The sequence below is a fragment of the Asparagus officinalis genome, chromosome 7 (assembly GCF_001876935.1).
Source record: "Asparagus officinalis chromosome 7, Aspof.V1, whole genome shotgun sequence".
Classification (NCBI taxonomy): domain Eukaryota; kingdom Viridiplantae; phylum Streptophyta; class Magnoliopsida; order Asparagales; family Asparagaceae; genus Asparagus; species Asparagus officinalis.
The window spans coordinates 96,627,287-96,648,101 of record NC_033800.1 but is presented as its reverse complement, the minus strand read 5'-3'; the positions used below and the strand labels follow the sequence as shown (position 1 = coordinate 96,648,101).

Genomic DNA, 20,815 nt, shown 5'->3' with positions numbered 1-20,815 from the left:
TATATATATATATATCACTGTTATAAATAGTGATAAATAGCGACGCTAATAGCGTTAGCGGTCCCTTCCCGCTATGCTATCACTAAATAGCGGTGATATATTACAGAATATGCACTTTTCGTTGGTAAAAACGGTAAATAGTGTGCCATAACGGTAAATAGTGGGCGATTGCAAGCGAAATTCATTTTTTGCCTGCTATTTAAAAGCGGTTTGAGATTTATTTTTTTAAAATTAAAGCCGACCCTTGACCATTGTATTCCATGATCTCCTGTGATTTTCGGCATACTCCCATCACCTTTCATAGCCTCTGGCACCTATCTCAGTACTTTCTCTCACCTCATTCACCGTGCGCTCCTCTTAGGGCAGTCCTCTCACCGTTCATGTCTTCTTCTCGAAGATAACTCTTTAACTTCTCTAGTCATCAGTATTACGTGATGGTTACATATCTATTTCATGTTTAGGATCTCTTTAAATCATCAAATATGTACTTTAAGATTTTTCTTTAATCTATTTTTAGTATTTATATATATCTAAATAAGACCATTATTTGACTTTGCGTTTTTAACCGTTATTTTGTAGCAATAACCCCAAATAGCCTTAGCGATGCCTCACCGCTACNATTGTGTTAAGGCCCCAATTTTAAGAACTTCATGTGACCAACATCTTCAACCTTTTTCCCATGTGATTCAACCCCCAAAATTCAAATCTATATGATTCAGCCATTATTCCCTGTTAACTAAGCATAAAGAGTAGAAAAAATAAAAAAAATTCCAAAATGTCATTATCTCCTCCACTCTTTACTTTTACTTCCTCCTCTCCTCTCCCTCTCTCGTAACTCATCTCCTTCCTCCTCTCTCCCTCTTCCTTCTTTTTCTCTCGGTCACTGACATCCCCCTCCGCCACCACCGAACTTAAGTGCACGCTCCGGTCATGTTGTTGATCTAGGATATATTACTTAGAAAAACCTAATATTATTCACTCCTTTTCTCCCACTAATTTTTCCTACTCTCTCTTTCCTCTCCAAAACAAAAAATGCTCTAATTTGGTCAGGAATGGTAAAATCCTCGAATTCGTCGGAGTTCTCGTCGGAGGATTCGTCAAACAACAGATCAGTTTTCGACATTGAAGGTGAAGAGGTGGCGAAGAACGAGCCGGATGAGGCAGTGCCAGAGGAGGATAAGGAGGAGCTCGAGGCCGTTGCAAGTTCCACAAGATCTCTAAGCTATCGGTTTTTTTAAAGAAATTTGTAATTTCCGTTTGAACATCATGGAAAGATGAAAATTTAAAGAAATGCCGGCTAAATGTGATTTTTGTTTGATAATTTTTGATGTTAAGTTCAAGTCCAAGGTGAAATATTAAGTCTAATGAATTGGAAGTAAATGTCCAATGGCTTGTATGTTAAGTCTATTGGGTTGAATAATAAGTCTAATTTGTTAAATATTAACTAAAATTTGTTACATGTTAAGTCTAATGCGTTGGATGTTAAGTCTAATTGGCGCGATGTTAATTCTAATTGATTGAATGTTAAATCTATAGAGTTGGAAGTGAAGTCTAATAGCTTGTATGTTAAGTCTTTTGGGTTGAATAGTAAGTCTAAAGATGGACTGTTAAATATAATGAATTATATGTTAAGTCTAATTTATTAAATATTAAGTGTAATTTATTACATCTCTAATGCGTTGTATGTTAAGTCTAATTGGCGTGATGTTAATTCTAATTAGTTGAATGTTAAGTCTACAAAGTTGAATATTAAGTCTAATCGGTTAAATGTTAAGCGTAATTAGAAGACATTTTTTATCTAATGAAAAGCATGTTATTTGTAATGAAAATAATATTAAGTCTAAATTGTCCGATGTTAAGTATATAGAGTTGAATATTAAGTCTAATTGATTAAATGTTAAGCCTAATTGGAAGATTTTTTTAATCTAAAGAAAAGTGTGTTATTTGTAATGAACATAATAAGTCTAAATTGTTCGATGATAATTCTAATTGAGAGGAATGTCTAGTCTAATCTGTTGAATGTTAATTCTAATTAGACGAATGTCAAGTCTAATAAGTTGAATGTTAAGTCTAATCGGAAGATTGTCAAGTCTAATCAATTGAATTTTAAGTCTCGTTTTTAACCCAAATTGGTTCGATGTTAAGTCTAATGAGTTGGAAATTAAGTCCAAGAGATTGTATGTTAAGTCTATTGGGTTGAATAATAAGTCTAAAAGTGGAATGTTAAGTGTAATGGATTATATGTTAAGCTTAATTTGTTGAATGTTAAGTATAATTTGTTATATGTTAAGTCTAATGGATTATACTCAACTTTGTAGACTTAACATTCAACTAATTAGAATTAACATCACACCAATTAGACTTAACATACAACGTATTAGACTTAACATACTACCTTTAGACTAATTATTCAACCCAATAGATTTAACATACAAGCCCTTGGACTTCACTTCCAACTCTATAGACTTAACATTCAATCAATTAGAATTAACATCACGCCGATTAGACTTAACGTGTAATAAATTACACTTAACATTTAACAAATTAGACTTAATATATAATACATTACACTTAACATTCAACAAATTGAACTTATTATTCAACCCAATAGACTTAACATGCAAGCCCTTAGACTTACTATTCAACCCAATAGACTTAACATACAAGTCCTTCGACTTCACTTCTAACTCATTAGACTTAATATTCTACCTTAGGCTTGAACTTAACATCAAAAATTGTTAAAAAAAATCACATTTAACCGGTATTTCTTTAAAATTTCATCTTTCCACGATGTTCAAATAGAAATTACAAATTTCTAAAAAAACCGATAGCTTAAAGATATTGTGGAACTTGCGATGGGCTCGAGCTCCTCCTCGTCCTCTTTTAGCACCGCCTCCTCTGCCTCATTCTTCACCACCTCTTCGCCTTTAGTGTCGAAGACCGATCTGTTGTTTGACGGATCCTCTAACAATAACTCCGACGAATTCGAGAGTTTTGCCATTGTCGGCCAAATTAGGGCTTTTTTTGTTTTGGAGGGAAAAGAAAGAGAGCGCAGGGAAATATAATGGGAGAAGAGGAGCGAATAATGTTGGGTTTTTTCTAAGTAATATACCCCCAGATCAACAATATAGCTGGAGCGTGTACCTAAGTTCGGTGGTGACGGAGGGGATGTCGGTGTCTGAGAAAAAAGAGGAAGAGGAAGAGAGAGGAGGAAGGAGATGGGTTAGGAGAGAGGAGAAATGAAGAGAAAAGAGTGGAGGAGATAATGGTATTTTGGGTTTTTTTATTTTTTCTTCTCTCTGTACTTAGTTGGCACGGAATAATAGCTGAGTAAGGTCTGAATCACATAGATTTGGTTTTGGGGGCTAAATCACATAGAAAAAAGGTTAGAAGGGGTGGTCACATGGGGTTCTTAAAATTGGGGCATTGACATAATTTTTCCTTAGAAAAGAGGATTAAAAGATGGTGCTTTTATTTTTTTTAAAGAAAGTGAGAAAAATAGAGAAACTTGGTACCAAGTTGCTCTAATAACATGATAGTGATGTGGTCTAATTTGTCCTATAATCTATATTGGGAGTTGATGACTGGTGGTTAGGGCCATCCTATACTCGAGGTGTGATGTAGGGGTAAGATTAATCGTCACATCACTATCAAGTGTTTTTAAGGCTAACTTTGTACGGCAAGGATCTCCATTTCTCTCTCTCCTGCTCTCTCTCTCTCTCTCTCTATATATATAGGTATATTATAAATATATATATATATATATATATATATATATATATATATATATATATAGAGAGAAGAGAGTAGAGAGAAGAGGGAAATATGGGTATGGCTTGGGTACCAAGCACAAAAAATTATGCTTGTAGTGAGGTGTCACATTTCCTCCACTCATTCAAAATATGAGACCACATTCAAATGGTAATGAGTGATGGGATGTGACACATCACTACCAAGCTACAAAATTTCTGCTTGGTACAGAAGCATACCCATATTTCTACATATATATATATATATATATATATATTATATATAGAGAGAGAGAGAGAGAGGGAAATGGTATGCTTGGTACTAAGCATAAGTTTTTGTATTTGTAGTGAGGTGGCATATTCCCTCCACTCATTTAAAATGGGTCCACATTCACATTGGTTGGAGAGTGGTTGGAATTAAAATGAATGAATGGGAATAGGACACCTCACTACCAAGCATAAAATTTTGTGCTTAGTATCAAAGCATACAATTTTTCTCATATATATATACATATATATATAATATATATAGTATATATATTATATATATATATATATTATATATATATATATATATATATAATATATATAGCGGATTGGCCTTATAAAACTTTGATTTTCTATTTTTCCCTTTTAAGTTAGATAATTCTCAAAATATGTCATTATTGTAATTAGTCATTCCTAATTATATATAACCTCTTATTTATTATGCATTTCGCTCATTTTCAAATTTCAATATGATTTCGACTTGTTTTGAATTATATATCAAGAGGCGAAAATTAACCAACTTCATGAAAATTCTGAAACTTTGATTTTGAGCGACAATATTTTGCATGGGTTATGATAATGAAATCCACTGGAATTTTATTAGTTCGTGTGTAGTAGATTAGATCTGCGCGTTTCGAATTTTTATTTTTGGGTTACGCAATTTCAAAAATTGGGTTGATAATATCCTTATGTTGGATACTATTAATAATAGTCTAGGCTCAACTATATATATATATATATATATATATTATATATATATATATATACTATATATATATATAGAGAGAGAGAGAGAGAATGAGGAAAATATGGGTATGCTTGGTAGCCGAAGCAATTAAAATTTGTGCTTGGTAGTGAGGTAGCATATTATCCCTCCACTCATTCAAATAGGGGGACCAACATTCACATGGGTTGAATGTGGTCCCCCCAATTGAATGAGTGATGAGAATGAGACACCTCACTACCAAGCATAAAATTTGTGCTTGGTACCAAGTATACCCATTTTTCTCCATATATAATATATATATATATATATATATATATATATATATATATATATATATATATATAATATAATTGAGATTTTAAAAGAAAAGTCGGTAGCTATGATCTTGAATTAGGTATTTGATATTTGATTCATGATATTTATTTTGTCTTCATAAACCATAGGCTTAAATTTATGTAAGTGTCCTGGGATTCATATTTTCTATTTAACTAGTCTTGACAAGTGTTGTTTCTAGCATATATTTTGGTATTTGCTTTAAGTGATAGGTCAGGTTGGTAAGACAATGCAATCGTATGTTTTTTACATTCTAGGTACAAAATTGATGAAGTGTATATTTTGTGATAATTTCTATTTTTTAGACTTTATTATCTTAAAATGTGAGATACTTGAGATAATGGAAATAGTCTCATAACTGTATGAAATTAATTTTACATAAAATTTCCTTCAGTTTTTTACAGGTAAAGCGTGTGATAGAAATGATTTTAAGAAGAGATATTTCTAAAGTCCTTCCATTGTTGATTAATAGTGGCGATGTTTTGGAGATAGATTTATGCCAAAAGGATAAGATATTTCTTCAAATGTCATCTTTATTATTTATTTCATGGAGATGATAGATAACGTCATGACTGGGGGGGTTAAAATGGAGTGCTTCCTGATGTTAATGGTTATTGCATGGAAATTATGTTGTAGAATTATGTAGCTTATGATTATTTATAATATGTCATTTTGTAGACAATATGAAAATGTCGGTGATAAACGCTGGGGATAACAACTTGGTTTGAAATAAATTAGTAGCTTTACTTATAATCATGTGTCAGTCTTGATTTTATATGTTCATGTTATATACTTGCCATAAAATATTTGCTAAAGACATAATTTGAAAAATATATAGAAAATGTTTTTGGTAATGTCTCTGTGATCATTTTGATTTTTTTATCTACATTTCCCAGGATGAAATGGAGGCTGCTCTAAAAGAATATCGGAAGAATTTGATTTATAAAGCAACGCCTATGCCAAGTTTTTACCAAGAAGGGCCTCCTCCAAAGATTGAACTTAAAAAGGTATTTTACTTTAGATTCCTCTCAACCACATGCATTGGAAAAAGAAAAAAAAAATGAAAGCCTCATTGTTGCCATCACTATTTCCACGTAGAAGCTGAAAACTTTGCATTTTTTTGGCTGTTGACTAAACAACTTCTCTGGAATGAACTTTTTCATGCTGTATACGTCTCTGCTCTCATCATACCAAGGCTGACATGATTGCCAACTTGAGCAATCCTAAATCTGATTTAGCATAACTAGTATCCAGGCTAAGAATTTCACAATTATTTTGGGCATACACAATCAGGGCAGTGAAACAACCAATCTAGCAAGCTCTCACTTGCCGTGAAGCAGTCACAATATTCTCGGCATGTCTCAATATGTTCCATTGTCTTCTTTCAAATTGTTCCCTAGACTAGTTAGTGACAATCAAATCATGTGGAAGATATTTTCAGAAAGGCTTTTGTTTTTCTTGAATTTTTATATGCAAATCATAGTGCATCATCTTGGAAAAAATGTGTCAGTGATAGTTTTTCTGCCAACAGTTTTGGATTCTTTCAAAACTTATGCTAGCTTTCTGAATATTCCCAGTATTCAAATTTTAGTATGAATAATTTAAAACAGAAAAACTTGGTAAAATTTAAAGATGAATAATACATAAAACCATATATGGATACCAACAAAGAGAGAGAATACCACTGGTAAAATTTAAAGATGAATAATACATAAAACCATATATGGATACCAACAAAGAGAAAGAATACCACTGGTAAAATTTAAAGATGAATAATACATAAAACCATATATGGATATCAACAAAGAGAAAGAATACCACCAACCAGGGGAGCTCCAAAACTGCATTGAACAAATAACGATAAAAATGGATGAATCTTTATAGACTCGTGTAAATCATACTCTTTCTTATTTTGATGTCATTGAGCTAGAATACTTAACAGTATTATGATTCAAGGCAACCTTACATCTCTACATTCTCTTTTCTTGGTTGAAGACACCTCCAACCCGTGCAAAATCCCCCAAGCTTGGCCGAAGGAAGAGCTGTGATGATTCAAACAACGGAGATAACAACAATGGCATATGTTACCGATTGCGTCGTCACAGCCTTGGCAGCTATAAGGATGATTGCAATAGATTACAAAATAATCCAAAGATTGGAAATGCAGCTTCCAAAGACAAAGGAAAGTTGTTACCCATCCCCTTGATGTAAGAGTGGCATCCTGACTTGTCGATATCCTCTTCTTTCTGTCCATCTTTAGAGCAGAAAAAATCCGTCCTCTTCATTTCTTTCTGTCCATCTTCAGAGCAGGAAAAATCCCTTACTTTCTGTCTATCTTCAGAGCAGAAATAATCCCTTACTTCCGAGAAAATGGGTCTTCCTTCTATGCACCAGTTGAAGAGTATTTATTATCAAGGCTTCTTTTATGTCTCACCAGTCTAAGAATATTTATGATCGAGGCTAGTTTTACATATCATGGTTTAACTTATGGAAGTTAAACGAAAGTGTCTAAAGTCTTCACTTATACACATTTTTATTAGTCATTTCTAAATGGAAGTGTGTAAGTCTTACTTGTTTTCTTTCATGGTTTAACTGATGGGAGTTTAATGAAATTGCGTATATGTCTTACTTGGAGACAGTTGTTGCTGTTGAGATATACTTGTTTTCTGGTCACTTGCAACAGTTTGGTTGTTATTCATGGATTCCTCCCCGCATCTACAATGATCATAAATAAATATTACGATCTGAGATTGTTAATAGAATCCTGAAAATATTGTAGCCATTGATTTTGAGTAACCATCTGATGGTTAGTTGTCAAATTGTTCCTATTCCAGTTTGTATTGCCCATTAATTAATTCACTGCAGGTTACAGTATAAAATTGTTAACCCTTGAGTTTCATCACGATTCGGAATTCTCATAGAGGGATGGAGCTTTAGACTTGGTTTGATAGGGGCTTTGAGGAGAGAAGCTGAGGTGAGGGGAGGTGCAACGAGGTGAAAGGATGAAGACCCTTTAAGCCTTCAAATTTTAGTTGGAGGGGGGAGATCGAGGAGAGGTGCTTATTTTTATAGTTTATTTTCTTTCTTCTTGTGCCCTTCCTATTTGAAAGGATTCTTCTCTCTCTAACATTTTAGTTTATTTTGTGATATCCCTTCCCTTCCCTCCCACTCCTCACTCTTATCTCTCTCTAAGAGCTCTCTGCCAAAGGCAAATGTAATTTATGCCCTTGTCCTCGCCTTACTTTTCCTCCTACCAAGCCAAGCAGGATTCGTACTAAACCTACCAAATTTAAATTCCACCGGTTATGTATTAGATAAGAGCAGATCTAAGAAAAATTTTAGGCAACCATATAGGTTTAGTTCCACAAATTGGACATGTATTGGATAAGAATAGAAAATTTTATCCAGAAAAAATAGCAAAAGTTAGGTTTCATCTAGAAATAGGATGCTGACCTATGATCTAAGCAAATCAAGATAGAGAAACTATGGAAGAAAAGAAAAGAAAAAGCTAAATTGTAAGTACCACGGTTTCTCCGCTCTGTCATTTAGGGGCTTTTTGTTTCACAATTTTGGGTGGAAAACATTAGAAAACCACCTAAAAGCACCCCTCAAGAAAAGATTTTGTGTTCTAGGAATCTATTCTTATGTTTGTTTCTTTTTCTTTTTCTTTTTCTTTATTTTTATTCATTTATTTATATTTATTTATTTATTTATTTATATTTATTTATTTATTTATTCATTCATTTATTTATTTATTTTTATTCATTCATTTGTTTATTTGTTTTTTTTTTGGAAAGCTTACTGTAAATTGGATAGAACACCCCCAAGTTCCTAGAAACCCAAATTCGCGGGGTTTGCAGTGGAAATAGGTGAAAATCTGACAATAGATTGGAAATGATTCTTTATCACTAACAACTATTTTCTAGATTTTTAGGAAAGGTAACAAACAGCCCCTTATGTCTTATATTTTGTCGCAGAAAAATACCATAAGTTGTTACAAAAAGGCACGTTCAATCTTGCAAACGTGAAAATTTTTACCTGAATGTTCCCATATGACACTAATATGTCCATTTTTATAACTTTCTAACCATTAATATTTGTTAAATGTATCATTAAACATATCCAACTCTATTTTAATGTAGAAATATGATAAGCTTGGGAAAATTTTTGATTTATTTAATAGCAAATTTAATAAATATTAACAATTAAAAAACTCTAAAATTAGCATATAAGCATCATGAGAAACATGCAAATGAAAATTTAATTTTCACGTTTGCGTGATTGATGGTACTAACACGCCAATTTTTTAATAACTTACGGGTTTTTCCCCAGCCAAAATACAACTTGTAATAAATAAATGACAGAGCGAGAAAATTTTGTGGGATTTAAGTGCAATTTAGGCGAAAGAAAAATAAGAAGAAGGGCGTCATAAATGGATGCATGACCATTTTTGTATCATTTTTCGGGAAATTTTGTAAAATATATCGTTTTTGCTAAATATTTAGCAAAATAGACCTCTTTTTGGCCAATAGATCAAAAAAGGTCGATTTTGAAAAAGTGGCTTCAGAAAACATACGGGATTATTAGTCCCGTATGTTTAGAGCCAACTAATTTACTGATTAGTGAACTCAGAAAATATACGGGACTAGTAGTCCCGTATATTTTATGATCATTAACAAAACGTACGGGACTAGTAGTCCCGTACATATTGCAGAGCCAGTTCCTCTCTGCCCAGCAAATCCACGGGACTACTAGTCCCGTGGATTTGCTGGGCAGAACTACAACATGCACCAAACATGCATGGGCCTTATTTATCAATTACGACCAAAATTTTTTCCAAAAAGATATCATTTACATTGTATATTTTGATAAAAGTTATAAAATTACAACATCACAACACAAATCTTAAAAATACACATCACCACACAAATCCGACGTAATCAACAACATCACAACACAAATCCGACGGAATACACATCACAACACAAATCCGACGGAATACACATCACATCCAAAATCCTACGGAATACACATCACATCCAAAATCCGACAAAAATACATATCACAAATCCATACGATAATATATATCAGTCTAAGCTAAACAAATCCAAATGTCTCAAGTGACCTATACGATAATATGTAGTTTAAGATAAACAAATCCAAGGTCAATAAATCCATACGACAATATATATCTTAGTGGAAAAACTAACAAATAAAAAATCCACCCCTCCCTCGTTGTCTCTCTCTTCGCACTCGTTGAGATCGTCGGCGTCCTCCTTCGACTTGAGCTTGAATATGCTCACTCTCCGGTTGTGTGTGGCGCTGTGACGGACCGGCTTGCTGTGATGGACCGGCTTCATCGTCGTGCGTGCAAGGTCTACAGCGTCTACGTCGGCGTGCATATAGAGTATCGTCAAGATCCACCTGCTCACGACCTTCATGCCGATCTTCATGAGTTTGTTGAAAAGCTCTATGAACTCTCGCCACTATCCAATGCAATATCGATACATATACTGAATCTCCTGTGGCGGTAGCTATGCCTTCATTTGCAATCATCTCGACCTCGTCCATAGCATCTATCTACAATTACATAAAATATTGATAGTAGAAACCATAAGCTAACAAGAGATTGACATTCTATGATAATTTTGACAATTTAACTTACCCATCGTCTCGCATCTACCCCTCTTGGTACATATCGGGATTGTTGGGAGCGAATCTCGATTTCATCGACTGGACGCGTAGTTTGAGTGATTATCCAACGTCTGGTAATCCCCCAATATCATTTAATGTAATCAACTTCTTCCATCGGAGGATAAAGCTGATTGACAATATGTTGGTGTCGATCATTCTATATAAATGTGTTCCATCGATACTTAAGAGCGGACGACAAAAAGAGAACCCTTTGATAGCGGGCCCAAATGCCCAAAATACCCGTATGAACCTCTTCATTTCTGGTGCGACCTCCTTAGACACTATCTCATATTTGGTACCCGGATTTTTCCTCTTAATTGCTAAAAGGTAATGCAGAAGTAATTGGTAAGATTCCTCCCAATCTCCAAAGATTTTAGTCAACGCCTTCCTCCGTGCATCATATGCTTTAAACTTGGATATTGTTATTCTTTTCATATCATATACCCTTGTAATTATCTGTCCTGGAGTAAGATCAAGTTCCCGCCTAACTTCGGGCATAATTAGCTTCGTGATATAAGTGGAAGTCAAAGTCTTATGATCATAATTTGCAGTCGGATTAGAACATGTATAGGGTCCGCAATAAGTAGAGATCATAAATTGGTCATTAGATTTTTTTTCCTAACAGCTGCATTAAGCTTCCATGGACACTTTGAATTTCTATCATCTGCAATGCTTGTATTCTCTCCTTGACCTTTCTCATTAAAGTAACACTTTACATGATAGCTAGTTGTGTTGTTTTTCACCATCTTGAATTTGACCCGGTTTTTTATTGCCCATTCACGTATAGGAAAATTAATGTATCCTTATTCTCGAAAAGTTCTCCTTTTTTGAAAGTAAAGTCCTCAGGTCGATCGAAATTAGGACCAAGATCGACGAACTCAGCTTGTGAGGCATTTATCCACTCATCATTTTGAAACCCTTCTGGCAACGGCTCTTCAGACTCTACATAGTCGTTATTTACGCAATATTCATCCATCCAACTTACATCATCCTCTTCAGCATCTTCAGTATCATCATCGGCATCTACATCCTCATCATTATCCTCTACTATTATAGAACCCCCCGGTAAATCAACTGAAACATGACCCGGCGAGTTGTGGAACACGTCATTTGACATTGCACCCGAGTCATTTTTTAAGCGCATGGCACTTTGAGATAACGAGATTTGATTTTCAAGCATGCGGGAGAACTCTCCACGAGCATATGAAACTTCAGCAACCCCAGACATTGGAATATTTTCAATGAACAACTCGATTGATATTTATTTTTCCGCAAGTTGTATCATGTTATTCAATTCTTCATCATTGGTGATCTCTACAACAATTGTTCTTTGATCATTTATTAGACAATTACAGAAGACCTTAATGGTATTTTTGACGTGATTAATTCCAGTAACTCTGTATATTTGCGTCATCATTCTGTCAAAGTTGTAATTTCTGGACAACATGAATATTTTCCTAGAGCCTCCATCGTATATATGCATATTATTCATTCCAACGCTCAGTTTTCCATTGAATAAGCAAATAATCGGTATTCCATTCGCCATTTTAACTGAAGCATTAAAATTCATCATATAAAAATTATATTTTTTTCCATACATTTAATCATAATTATATATTTCTTCTAGATATACAACATTAACTAAACAATACAGATAAATTTATGGAAAAATAAAAATTTATACCTTGATTAAATTTCAGATATCCTCGGCCTCGTAGAGAATAGACGGCGTCGGCGTCAGATTTGAGGGAGGAAGAGGTGAGTTGGGTTTGGGGGAGAGAGATCGGGATTGTTGGGTCGGATTTGGGATAGATGGAGATCGGGTTTGGGACGTTGATCGGCTTGGGAGAGAGTGAGATAAGGTTTGGGAGAGATGGAGATCGGGAGTTGGAGCTCGGGAAAGAGAGAGGGGGAGATCGGGAGTTGGAGCTCGGGAGAGAGAGAGAGGGAGATCGCGAGAGAAAGAGAGGGAAGCGGATGTGCCATAATTTGGGGCACATCGGGTTTATATGTAGTCTGCAATTCTACGGGACTAGTAGTCCCGTAGAAATTGCAGAGGCCACTGGGCAAAGGGGAACTGGCTCTGCAAAATATACGGGACTACTAGTCCTGTACGTTTTGTTAATGATCAGAAAATATACGGGAGTACTACTCCCGTATATTTTCTGAGTTCGCTAATCAGTAAATTAGTTAGCTCTAAACATACGGGACTAGTAGTCCCGTATGTTTTCTGAAGCCACTTTTTCAAAATCGACATCTTTTTGGCCTATTGGCCAAAAAGATGTCTATTTTGCTAAATATTTAGCAAAATTGTCTATTTTACTAAATATTTAGCAAAAAGGTCTATTTTGCAAAATTTCCCATCATTTTTTCCGTACAGCACTAAGGATAAACATGAGATGATAATAAAGAATCCAACAATTCATCATGCCTAAAGTTAGAACCTTCAAACCAAGAATTTGGTCGGAAGATCAATAATCTAAGTTTATTGAAATGACTAGTCCGAAAATGCTAAATCCAGTCACAGTGGAAAATCACACTAATCAATCTGAACCTGTCAATAACAACCTGGAACCAGTTCCCAGAGCGAGTTCATATGACCGGTTCAAATTGATATTACTGGAAAAAAAAAAGATTCAGATGAAAAAATTCTTCCATGCAACATTTAATACATAATTGCAGAGGTTCATCCATGCAACATTTAATACATAATTGCAGAGGCATAAACCGTACTGCAAAAAAGAGCATTGCAGCATTACTGTACAAAGTCCCTCTTAATCTGTCACTTCCATAAGCTCCACAGCAACAAAACATGAAGAGCTTAATTCACTATATTTCAAAACTCTCTATAAGCTAAAAAAGAAAGAACACAGACTATATGATGAATCTAAACTTTTCACATCATTGCAGAGAAACCCTGTTTCATATAGGAGCTGCACAAGTAGTTCTAAGATGTCCTATCTGATTACACCGGCTACAATGCACGACTCTCCTCGCTCTTCCCCGCTCCTCAGACCTCATTCTCTTCTTCCTCGGCTTACCCATCGGCCTCAGAGACTTTGGCGGGTAAATCACAGTCTCAACTCTATCCCCTTTTTCTTGATTCCCTGCTGACGATGATAATTCCTTCCACAAGCTCTTATCTGGAATCGGATGTATAGTCTCCGAATACGTCTTCCTATATGTCGTCACTGTGAAACAACTCTCCGCATATCTGTTCACGTTCTGTCGACAAGAGAAGAGTGCTGCAACCCCATGAGCACAAGGCAATCCATAGAGCTGCCATCCCCGACACAAGCAACACCGGTTCCTAATGTCCACAATATTTGCTCCCTCGTGTTGCGAAACAACTTCGAATTCAGCCTCATTTGCTCTTATTACCTGATATTCCCTCGCCCTCTCCACGGCCTCCGAAAGGCTTCGCTCGGCGGAGGGAATGAGGATACTGGACCATTGCTCGCTTGCCTCCCGCCGCTCATTGAACCATGTCATCAGCTGGCGTCGGATGCACTCCATCGTCTGGATTATCGGGAGCCCGGAACCTTCCAGAATCCAGCTGTTGAGAGATTCCGCGATGTTTGCTGTTAAATGCCCATATCTAATCCCCTCGAAATATGCAGTTGCCCATAGCCTAGGAGGAATACGGCGGATCCACAAGGCAGCTTCTTGCGAAATGTCTTCGATCTCTAGAATCTTCGCTTCGAACTCAATGACTGTGAGAGCATGAGCTGCTTCCCAAAGGAGATTTACAAGCACAGTGTTGCTGAACTCTTTGCGGAAGCTGTCGCTGAGGTGGCACATGCAAAAACCATGAAAGGCAGTTGGGAAGTTGAAGTCAACCCCATCAACAATGCCCTTCTGCATATCAGACAAGATAGTAAGCCTAGGCATGTTTTCGGTGTGGTCCTCAAGGAGAGCATGGAGCTCCGATAAGAACCATATCCAATTCTCATCACTCTCTTCATCAACAACTCCAAATGCTAGAGGAAACAAAGCACCATCACCATCAAACCCGGTGGCAAGAAGTAAAGTCCCAAGGTACTTGCTCCTCAGAAGAGTGCGATCGAGGCCTATTAACGGGCGACAGCCATTTACAAAACCATGTATCGAAGCATAGAACGAGATAAAAAGGCGCTTGAAACAATTATCTGGATCTCCGTACACCGAAGCGATACTTCCAGGGTTTGTCCTCTTGACTTGCCTGCAGTATTGAGGCAGAAGGCAGTACCCTTCTTCTAAAGAGCATCGTACAGCTGCCATGATCCGTTCTTTTCCTCTCCAAGCTTGCTTGTAAGTTAGAGTAATACCATGCGTCCGATGGATCTCTTCCAAAATTTCCTTGGGCTTGTAATTGGGGTTCTCACGAAGACGTTCTTCAACAGAATTTGCAACCCAGTCAACTGAGGCCTGCTGGTGGCCGAGATGGTTGATTCCACTACAAGTGTGGGTCCCGTGGATAGTCCTGATAGTGAATGTCGGCACACCGGGGAGCTTTGCTGCGTGAATTCTCCAAGGGCAACCTTCAGCAGCACACTTTGCAGTAAATCGAGTCTTGTCAGACTTCATGGTCTGGATCTCAAAGTGGCATGCAATTGCTGCATCCCTTAACGCCCTGCGGCAGCTCTTCACATCAGGGAATTCTTGGCCAATGGCAAGATCATCGGCGGCACTTACTATCATTCGAGACTGAAGTGGTGAAGTGATTACAAGTTGAAGAGACTGATTGACAGCAGAGAGGTGGTCGAGGTTTTGATCAGCATCAGAAAGATCATGATGGGTGTCAGCTAGAGTCAATTCTTGGTGCTCAGATAGACATATATCATGATTTTGGTGTTCAAGAGTATCGGTATCAGGGTCATGGCTCTGGCCAAGTGCCAGCTCGTTGTTGGCATCATGTTCCTGAGGATGATGGTGTTGGGGATAGTGATGATGACCAAGAACAAGACTGCTAACCTCATGAGGATAGTCCAGGCCAAGATCATGGTGCTCGTGTGTCTGGCCAAGAGCAAGATCGTGATGGTCAAGACTGAGGTCCAAACTATGACTCTGGCTGATGACAAGGTTGTGACTTTGGCGGAGTGCTAGATCTGGATTATGACCCAGAACTAAGTCATGGTTCGCCATCGAGATGCCCGTGGATCAGTAAATATGCTGAATTATTCAAAACCTTGTCAGAATAACTGCAACATTTAATAGCTTGAATGAACCTTGGTAACTAAATGCAGGCAAGAAACTGATTATAAATCCATAACTATTTGCAAGTAGATTTGAAAACAGCTTAAATAACAGAAATAAGAACAGGTTTACCAAAAACCGAAAACTAAACTAATATAAAAAAGAAGTACTGACAAATTAGAGTACTGGATTATAACTCAATAGCAATAGACTCACATCAAATTTTAATTTAGTGAATGAATTAGCAAATGCAACATGAGAAAACTGGGGAGGGTGTATGTTTTAAGAATAAGAAACCATACAATTAACGAGGTAACCTGAGAGACAACAGTGCAATTTACTTCAGACCGGAGTAAACATTGCAAGTGCTGGAAAGTTACCAAACCCCAACATAAGTTGATAAATGCATAATCTCAAAAGTAGAGCTCAAAATTTCAATTTTTGAAGGAAAATCAATAGAACATAGCTTATTTACATAAGAAGTTTTAGCTATATGCTAATACAATCAATACTTTCCACTACAAATTTGCGTTGCAATGATTAAAGAAGGCTTAGCATACTTGGGTTCGTCTAAGCCCTTCCATTTCACTAGTACAAAAATAACAGTCTTGCTGCACTCCTTCAACTTGAGATTAATGATAGCCTTGGGTTCTGTTGTGTAATAAAGAAATACTATCCGAAGAATCATTCAGCAGGTATCGCATGTCCAAGAGCTCAGTCCTTCACAACCGACAAAAGTGTGTTCCACTGACTCAGGCTGAACTAGAGCCAACTCAAAGACCTCAGCCTACTCTTGGTGGCTTTTGGGCTCTAGGTAAAACAACTCAGCCACGGCACTGAAGAGTTCAGTTAATTTTAATAGCACTCGGTTAACACAGTTACAATCCATTATGGTTCGGTGAGATTCTCTTGTTAATTCTTGTTTCAGAGGTGCACCCCCCCTCTCCATCTGTCCACACAATCTCCTTAAATAGGAATACCCGATGGTGACTTTCTCTAACCCAATGTTATCTCAGGTGCACTAGGCGCAAGCCTCGAGCACTGGGCATTTGGATGCTGGAAAGGTGCTCACATGAGGTGCGGGACGCATCACATAAGTGAGGTGCACGCATAATTGTGCCTTGGTGCGCCTCGATGTGCCTCAGTGCGTCTCACCACTTTGCACCATTCTCTAACTATTTCAACTACATCTTATTATTATTCTCTTACCTTCTCTTTTGCCTTTGTCCCTCGTTCTCTTTCTCCTTTTTCCCCCATATTATTGTCCACTACATCTTTTTCCCATTTCTCTCTCTTTTTGTTACTAATTCTATATTTGGAAAACTAGAATATTGATTAAGAGTCACAAACTATCATTCCAGATATTATGACTTTGGTTATTAATAATGCTAGTAATTATGAATGTATGATTTCATAGCAAATGTTGTTTTATATCAACATGATTAATTACTGAAAATGTGGAAGAATGGAGTTAAATTGACATTAACACTCTTTTTAACTAGTGCTAAGATTATAAAATAAGACCATATTTTGTGATCTGATAGATGAGGTTATTATCTTGGATATTTTTTCTACCAAAAATCATAAACATTTTGCATGTTTAATTTGATGTATGTATCAAATAATTTTGTTTGTGGTATGTGTCTTGCTTCACTAAGGCGAGCGCATCACCTTGCGCCATGCACATGATACCGTAAGGAGACTTTGCACCCCTTATTGCTCCTTATGCCTTAATAACACTGCTCTAACCTAACCTAACCTAACTTAGGGTTTACTATTGCCTCTTTTTTACTGTTCTAATACTTTTCACAAAGAGATTCTTACTTGACAATTGGAAGGCCTGCCAGAGCTCCCCCACTCTAGCACCTTGTAACAGGTTGTTTCCCTTGCGTAGGCAAGAGATTGAAGGTCTTCAATTAGGCCAACATAATCACTAGAGGCCCTTTTCCACTCATCATCCACATTGAAAGGTGATTCAACCAAATTTAACTGTGGAGAAATAGGTTCCAGCTAAGACTTCTCTCATAGTGTAGGATGGTCAGTAGCATCTAGACCACATCCCTATATATTTCAGCTGTGAACCAAGAAACACAGTTTATCATCGCCTCAATTGGGAACACACTACGTTACCTAAGTCCTTTATCATGAAGCTGTACCCATACCCGACATGTCCTAGTATTCAAGCTTCATGGACACACTTTGGACATATGCATACATTTATTTACACATGTACTCAATTATATGATATACATTAATTTTAGTCACTTGTCATACACTTCTTAGATGTATATCTGACACTTCATGTCCATTTCTTGAAACTCGTTCACATGGGTTTTGTTTGTTTTAGCATAAAACCAATTTAAAAATTATGATTTAGAAGGGTGGTTTGAGTGCCTTCTTAAAAAACAAGCAATTTTTTATTTATAGTGGTCAATATATAAAAATAAACTTAAAAATATGAAATTCAAATTGAAAAATACTAATGATTCTATGTTGTAAATTATTAATAAATTATATATATATATATATATATATATATTATATATATATATATATATATATATATATATATATATATATATATATATATATATATATATAGTCATGTCCCCGTACCTACATTTCACAAATTTCTCATGTCCTGTATCTGTATCCTTATGACATTTTTTTAGAAAAAAAATCTAGTATGCTCTTTTCGCTAAGTAGGTTTTTACAATTGGTTAGTGATCATAAACACATTATTTTCATATCTGTATGCTTAGATTTTATTAAGTATATTTAGATTACATTTTAGGATATTGTACTATATACGCACATCATCCAATATGGCACTCCAATATTTACTAAATATCTTTGGTATTTTCCCGATTTTCGCAATCTGATATGAATTTTGGTCGCCGATATTTCCCAAACATCGACATTTAAAACCTTGATTTATTGTCATAGCATTGTTTCATTCATTTTGTGGCCATCTCTAGGCTGTTGTCACAGAGGAGTTTCGAAATGGCTTTCAACTCATTTCCAACAGCTTGAACATGCACGATGCCTGGAAGATAGCTAGGGAAATTTTCTTCCCTTAAGCTTCTAATGAAGAACTCGTACGAAAACCTTGATTCATAACAATAGTGGAGGAAGGCCACCAGAGATGGACACACCTCCTTGAATGGGTGAAATGTGGTGAGTGTAGTGTAGGGATGTTTTAGAAGAATGAAGTCTATATTTGGTTAAATAGTCAACTACTAAAAATAATATCAAGTAACAGCTACTTAGGGGCAGACCCTCAATGAAATTCATGATCCCCACTCAAAACTTTCTGGGCAAAGGTGATGATTGAAGCTACCCATCAAGCATACTTCTCCTATTGCAGTAGGCAAATGTCACTTTACCCACTGAAATCGATTGTAGTACGTGTAATGTTTTATGAAAGCCTGAGTAGCCACCAAGAGATAAAGAGTGATTCTCTTGGATGAGTTTACTGCACAAGGGGAATCGAGGGACTAGTAGCTCTAAACTTCTTTTTTTTTTTTGGACCAACTCCTATAATTGGTCAAGTCTAGCCTAGTTAAGCTAAAGCTAGTCCAAACCCAATCCTATGTTAGAATTGCCAAAAACACCCATAGCGTAGGATGTAGAAGGGAACCAGAACAACTATCATGATGGGAGCGGCTGAGGAGAATAGTGTATTAAGCTTACCTTCTTATGCATTTAACTTCATGAAGAGTGTACTCCACGCTAGTCCAAACCCAATCCTATGTTAGAATTGCCAAAAACACCCATAGCGTAGGATGTAGAAGGGAACCAGAACAACTATCATGATGGGAGCGGCTGAGGAGAATAGTGTATTAAGCTTACCTTCTTATGCATTTAACTTCATGAAGAGTGTACTCATTCTGAATAACATATTTTATACCCATTGTAGGTTGTATATGAGATTGACAGTTTAAAGGCGAGGTCAAAGAGCCTATGGTACCTAAAGTTTTGGTATAGAGTATGAAATTCCTCACAAGAAGCTAGCAAGGCAACAATGAAAATCGACATTAGGCCTTTGAAGGGCGCGGTATACATAGCACGCAGCTGATTTGAGAACATTTAGGGGTTAAGTGGATGGGTTCAAGACTCAACTTACCCTCGTCTAACAAATAGAAAATTGATTGTTGAGGGTACAGAGACAAGGCAAGGCATCCCTGACTCATCTGAGTCCATCTTAGCACAATGCAAGTAGCTCCATTTTGTACCACCCATCCTCAATCCTCAAGTATACTTCTTAAATATTACATGAGATTTTGGTATCACAAAAGTTCAAGCATGCTCCACTATATTTCAAAGGGAGCCTTCTTCTATGGTATCATTGGAGTGATAAGTCTAAGGAAGAATCTTGGACTCTGGCACGGAAGGAGTTACTAGGAGAACTGATGTGATACTTCACGTGTACCGATACTACGATGAGGTTATTAGAGACTAGGAGAATTCACCTCTAAAAGGTAGTTGTTAGAAGGAGAAACCCTAAATTTCTATAAACTCATGTCAAAACAACTATATAGTCAATATGGTACCAAATGGACCATCACACAACATCATCAAGAAGAAAATTAAAAACTATAGCTCCAAATAAACGAAATCAAAGTGTGAAAGAAATTAGCCTTTTTCTGGTATTGATCCCCCAAAGATGGGGTCCCCAAGAGATGATATTATAAAATAAATACCTGATTTGTTTAAGTTGCACAAAATAGGTCGCCTTCTGTTGAAATCTAACTCGAATCGGTTTAACTATCCACTAAAATTAACCCTACCCGAGTTTACACACCTCTACCTTCAGCAGCGGTCATAACAGATTAGAACGACAGCTGCAGCCAGCAGTGGCAGCAGCAAG

The 20,815-nt window shown here is 36.4% G+C and overlaps 2 protein-coding genes across 6 annotated transcripts in view; one reads left to right on the top strand and one right to left on the bottom strand.

The window, feature by feature from the left end:
• LOC109850197 (protein WVD2-like 3) overlaps positions 1-7,728 on the top strand; it is a 24,370-nt gene extending 16,642 nt beyond the window's left edge. The window contains exons 7-8 of the mRNA XM_020420147.1: positions 5,973-6,083; positions 7,072-7,728. Coding sequence (XP_020275736.1) covers positions 5,973-6,083; positions 7,072-7,287 — 327 coding nt within the window. The 3' untranslated portion in view covers positions 7,288-7,728. The remainder of the gene's footprint in view (positions 1-5,972; positions 6,084-7,071) is intronic.
• The window catches only part of LOC109848639, a 15,151-nt gene continuing 7,741 nt past the window's right edge, over positions 13,406-20,815 (bottom strand). Inside the window, exons 1-2 of one of the 5 annotated variants that reach the window (XM_020418257.1) lie at positions 20,736-20,803; positions 13,406-15,921 (exon numbers count right to left, since the gene is read on the bottom strand). In XM_020418257.1, the coding sequence (XP_020273846.1) occupies positions 13,693-15,894 (2,202 nt within the window). In that variant the 5' untranslated portion in view covers positions 15,895-15,921; positions 20,736-20,803 and the 3' untranslated portion in view covers positions 13,406-13,692. Of the gene's footprint in view, positions 15,951-20,735; positions 20,804-20,815 lie in introns of those variants that run through there. The other 4 variants (XM_020418258.1, XM_020418254.1, XM_020418256.1 and 1 more) reach the window with 4 other exon arrangements.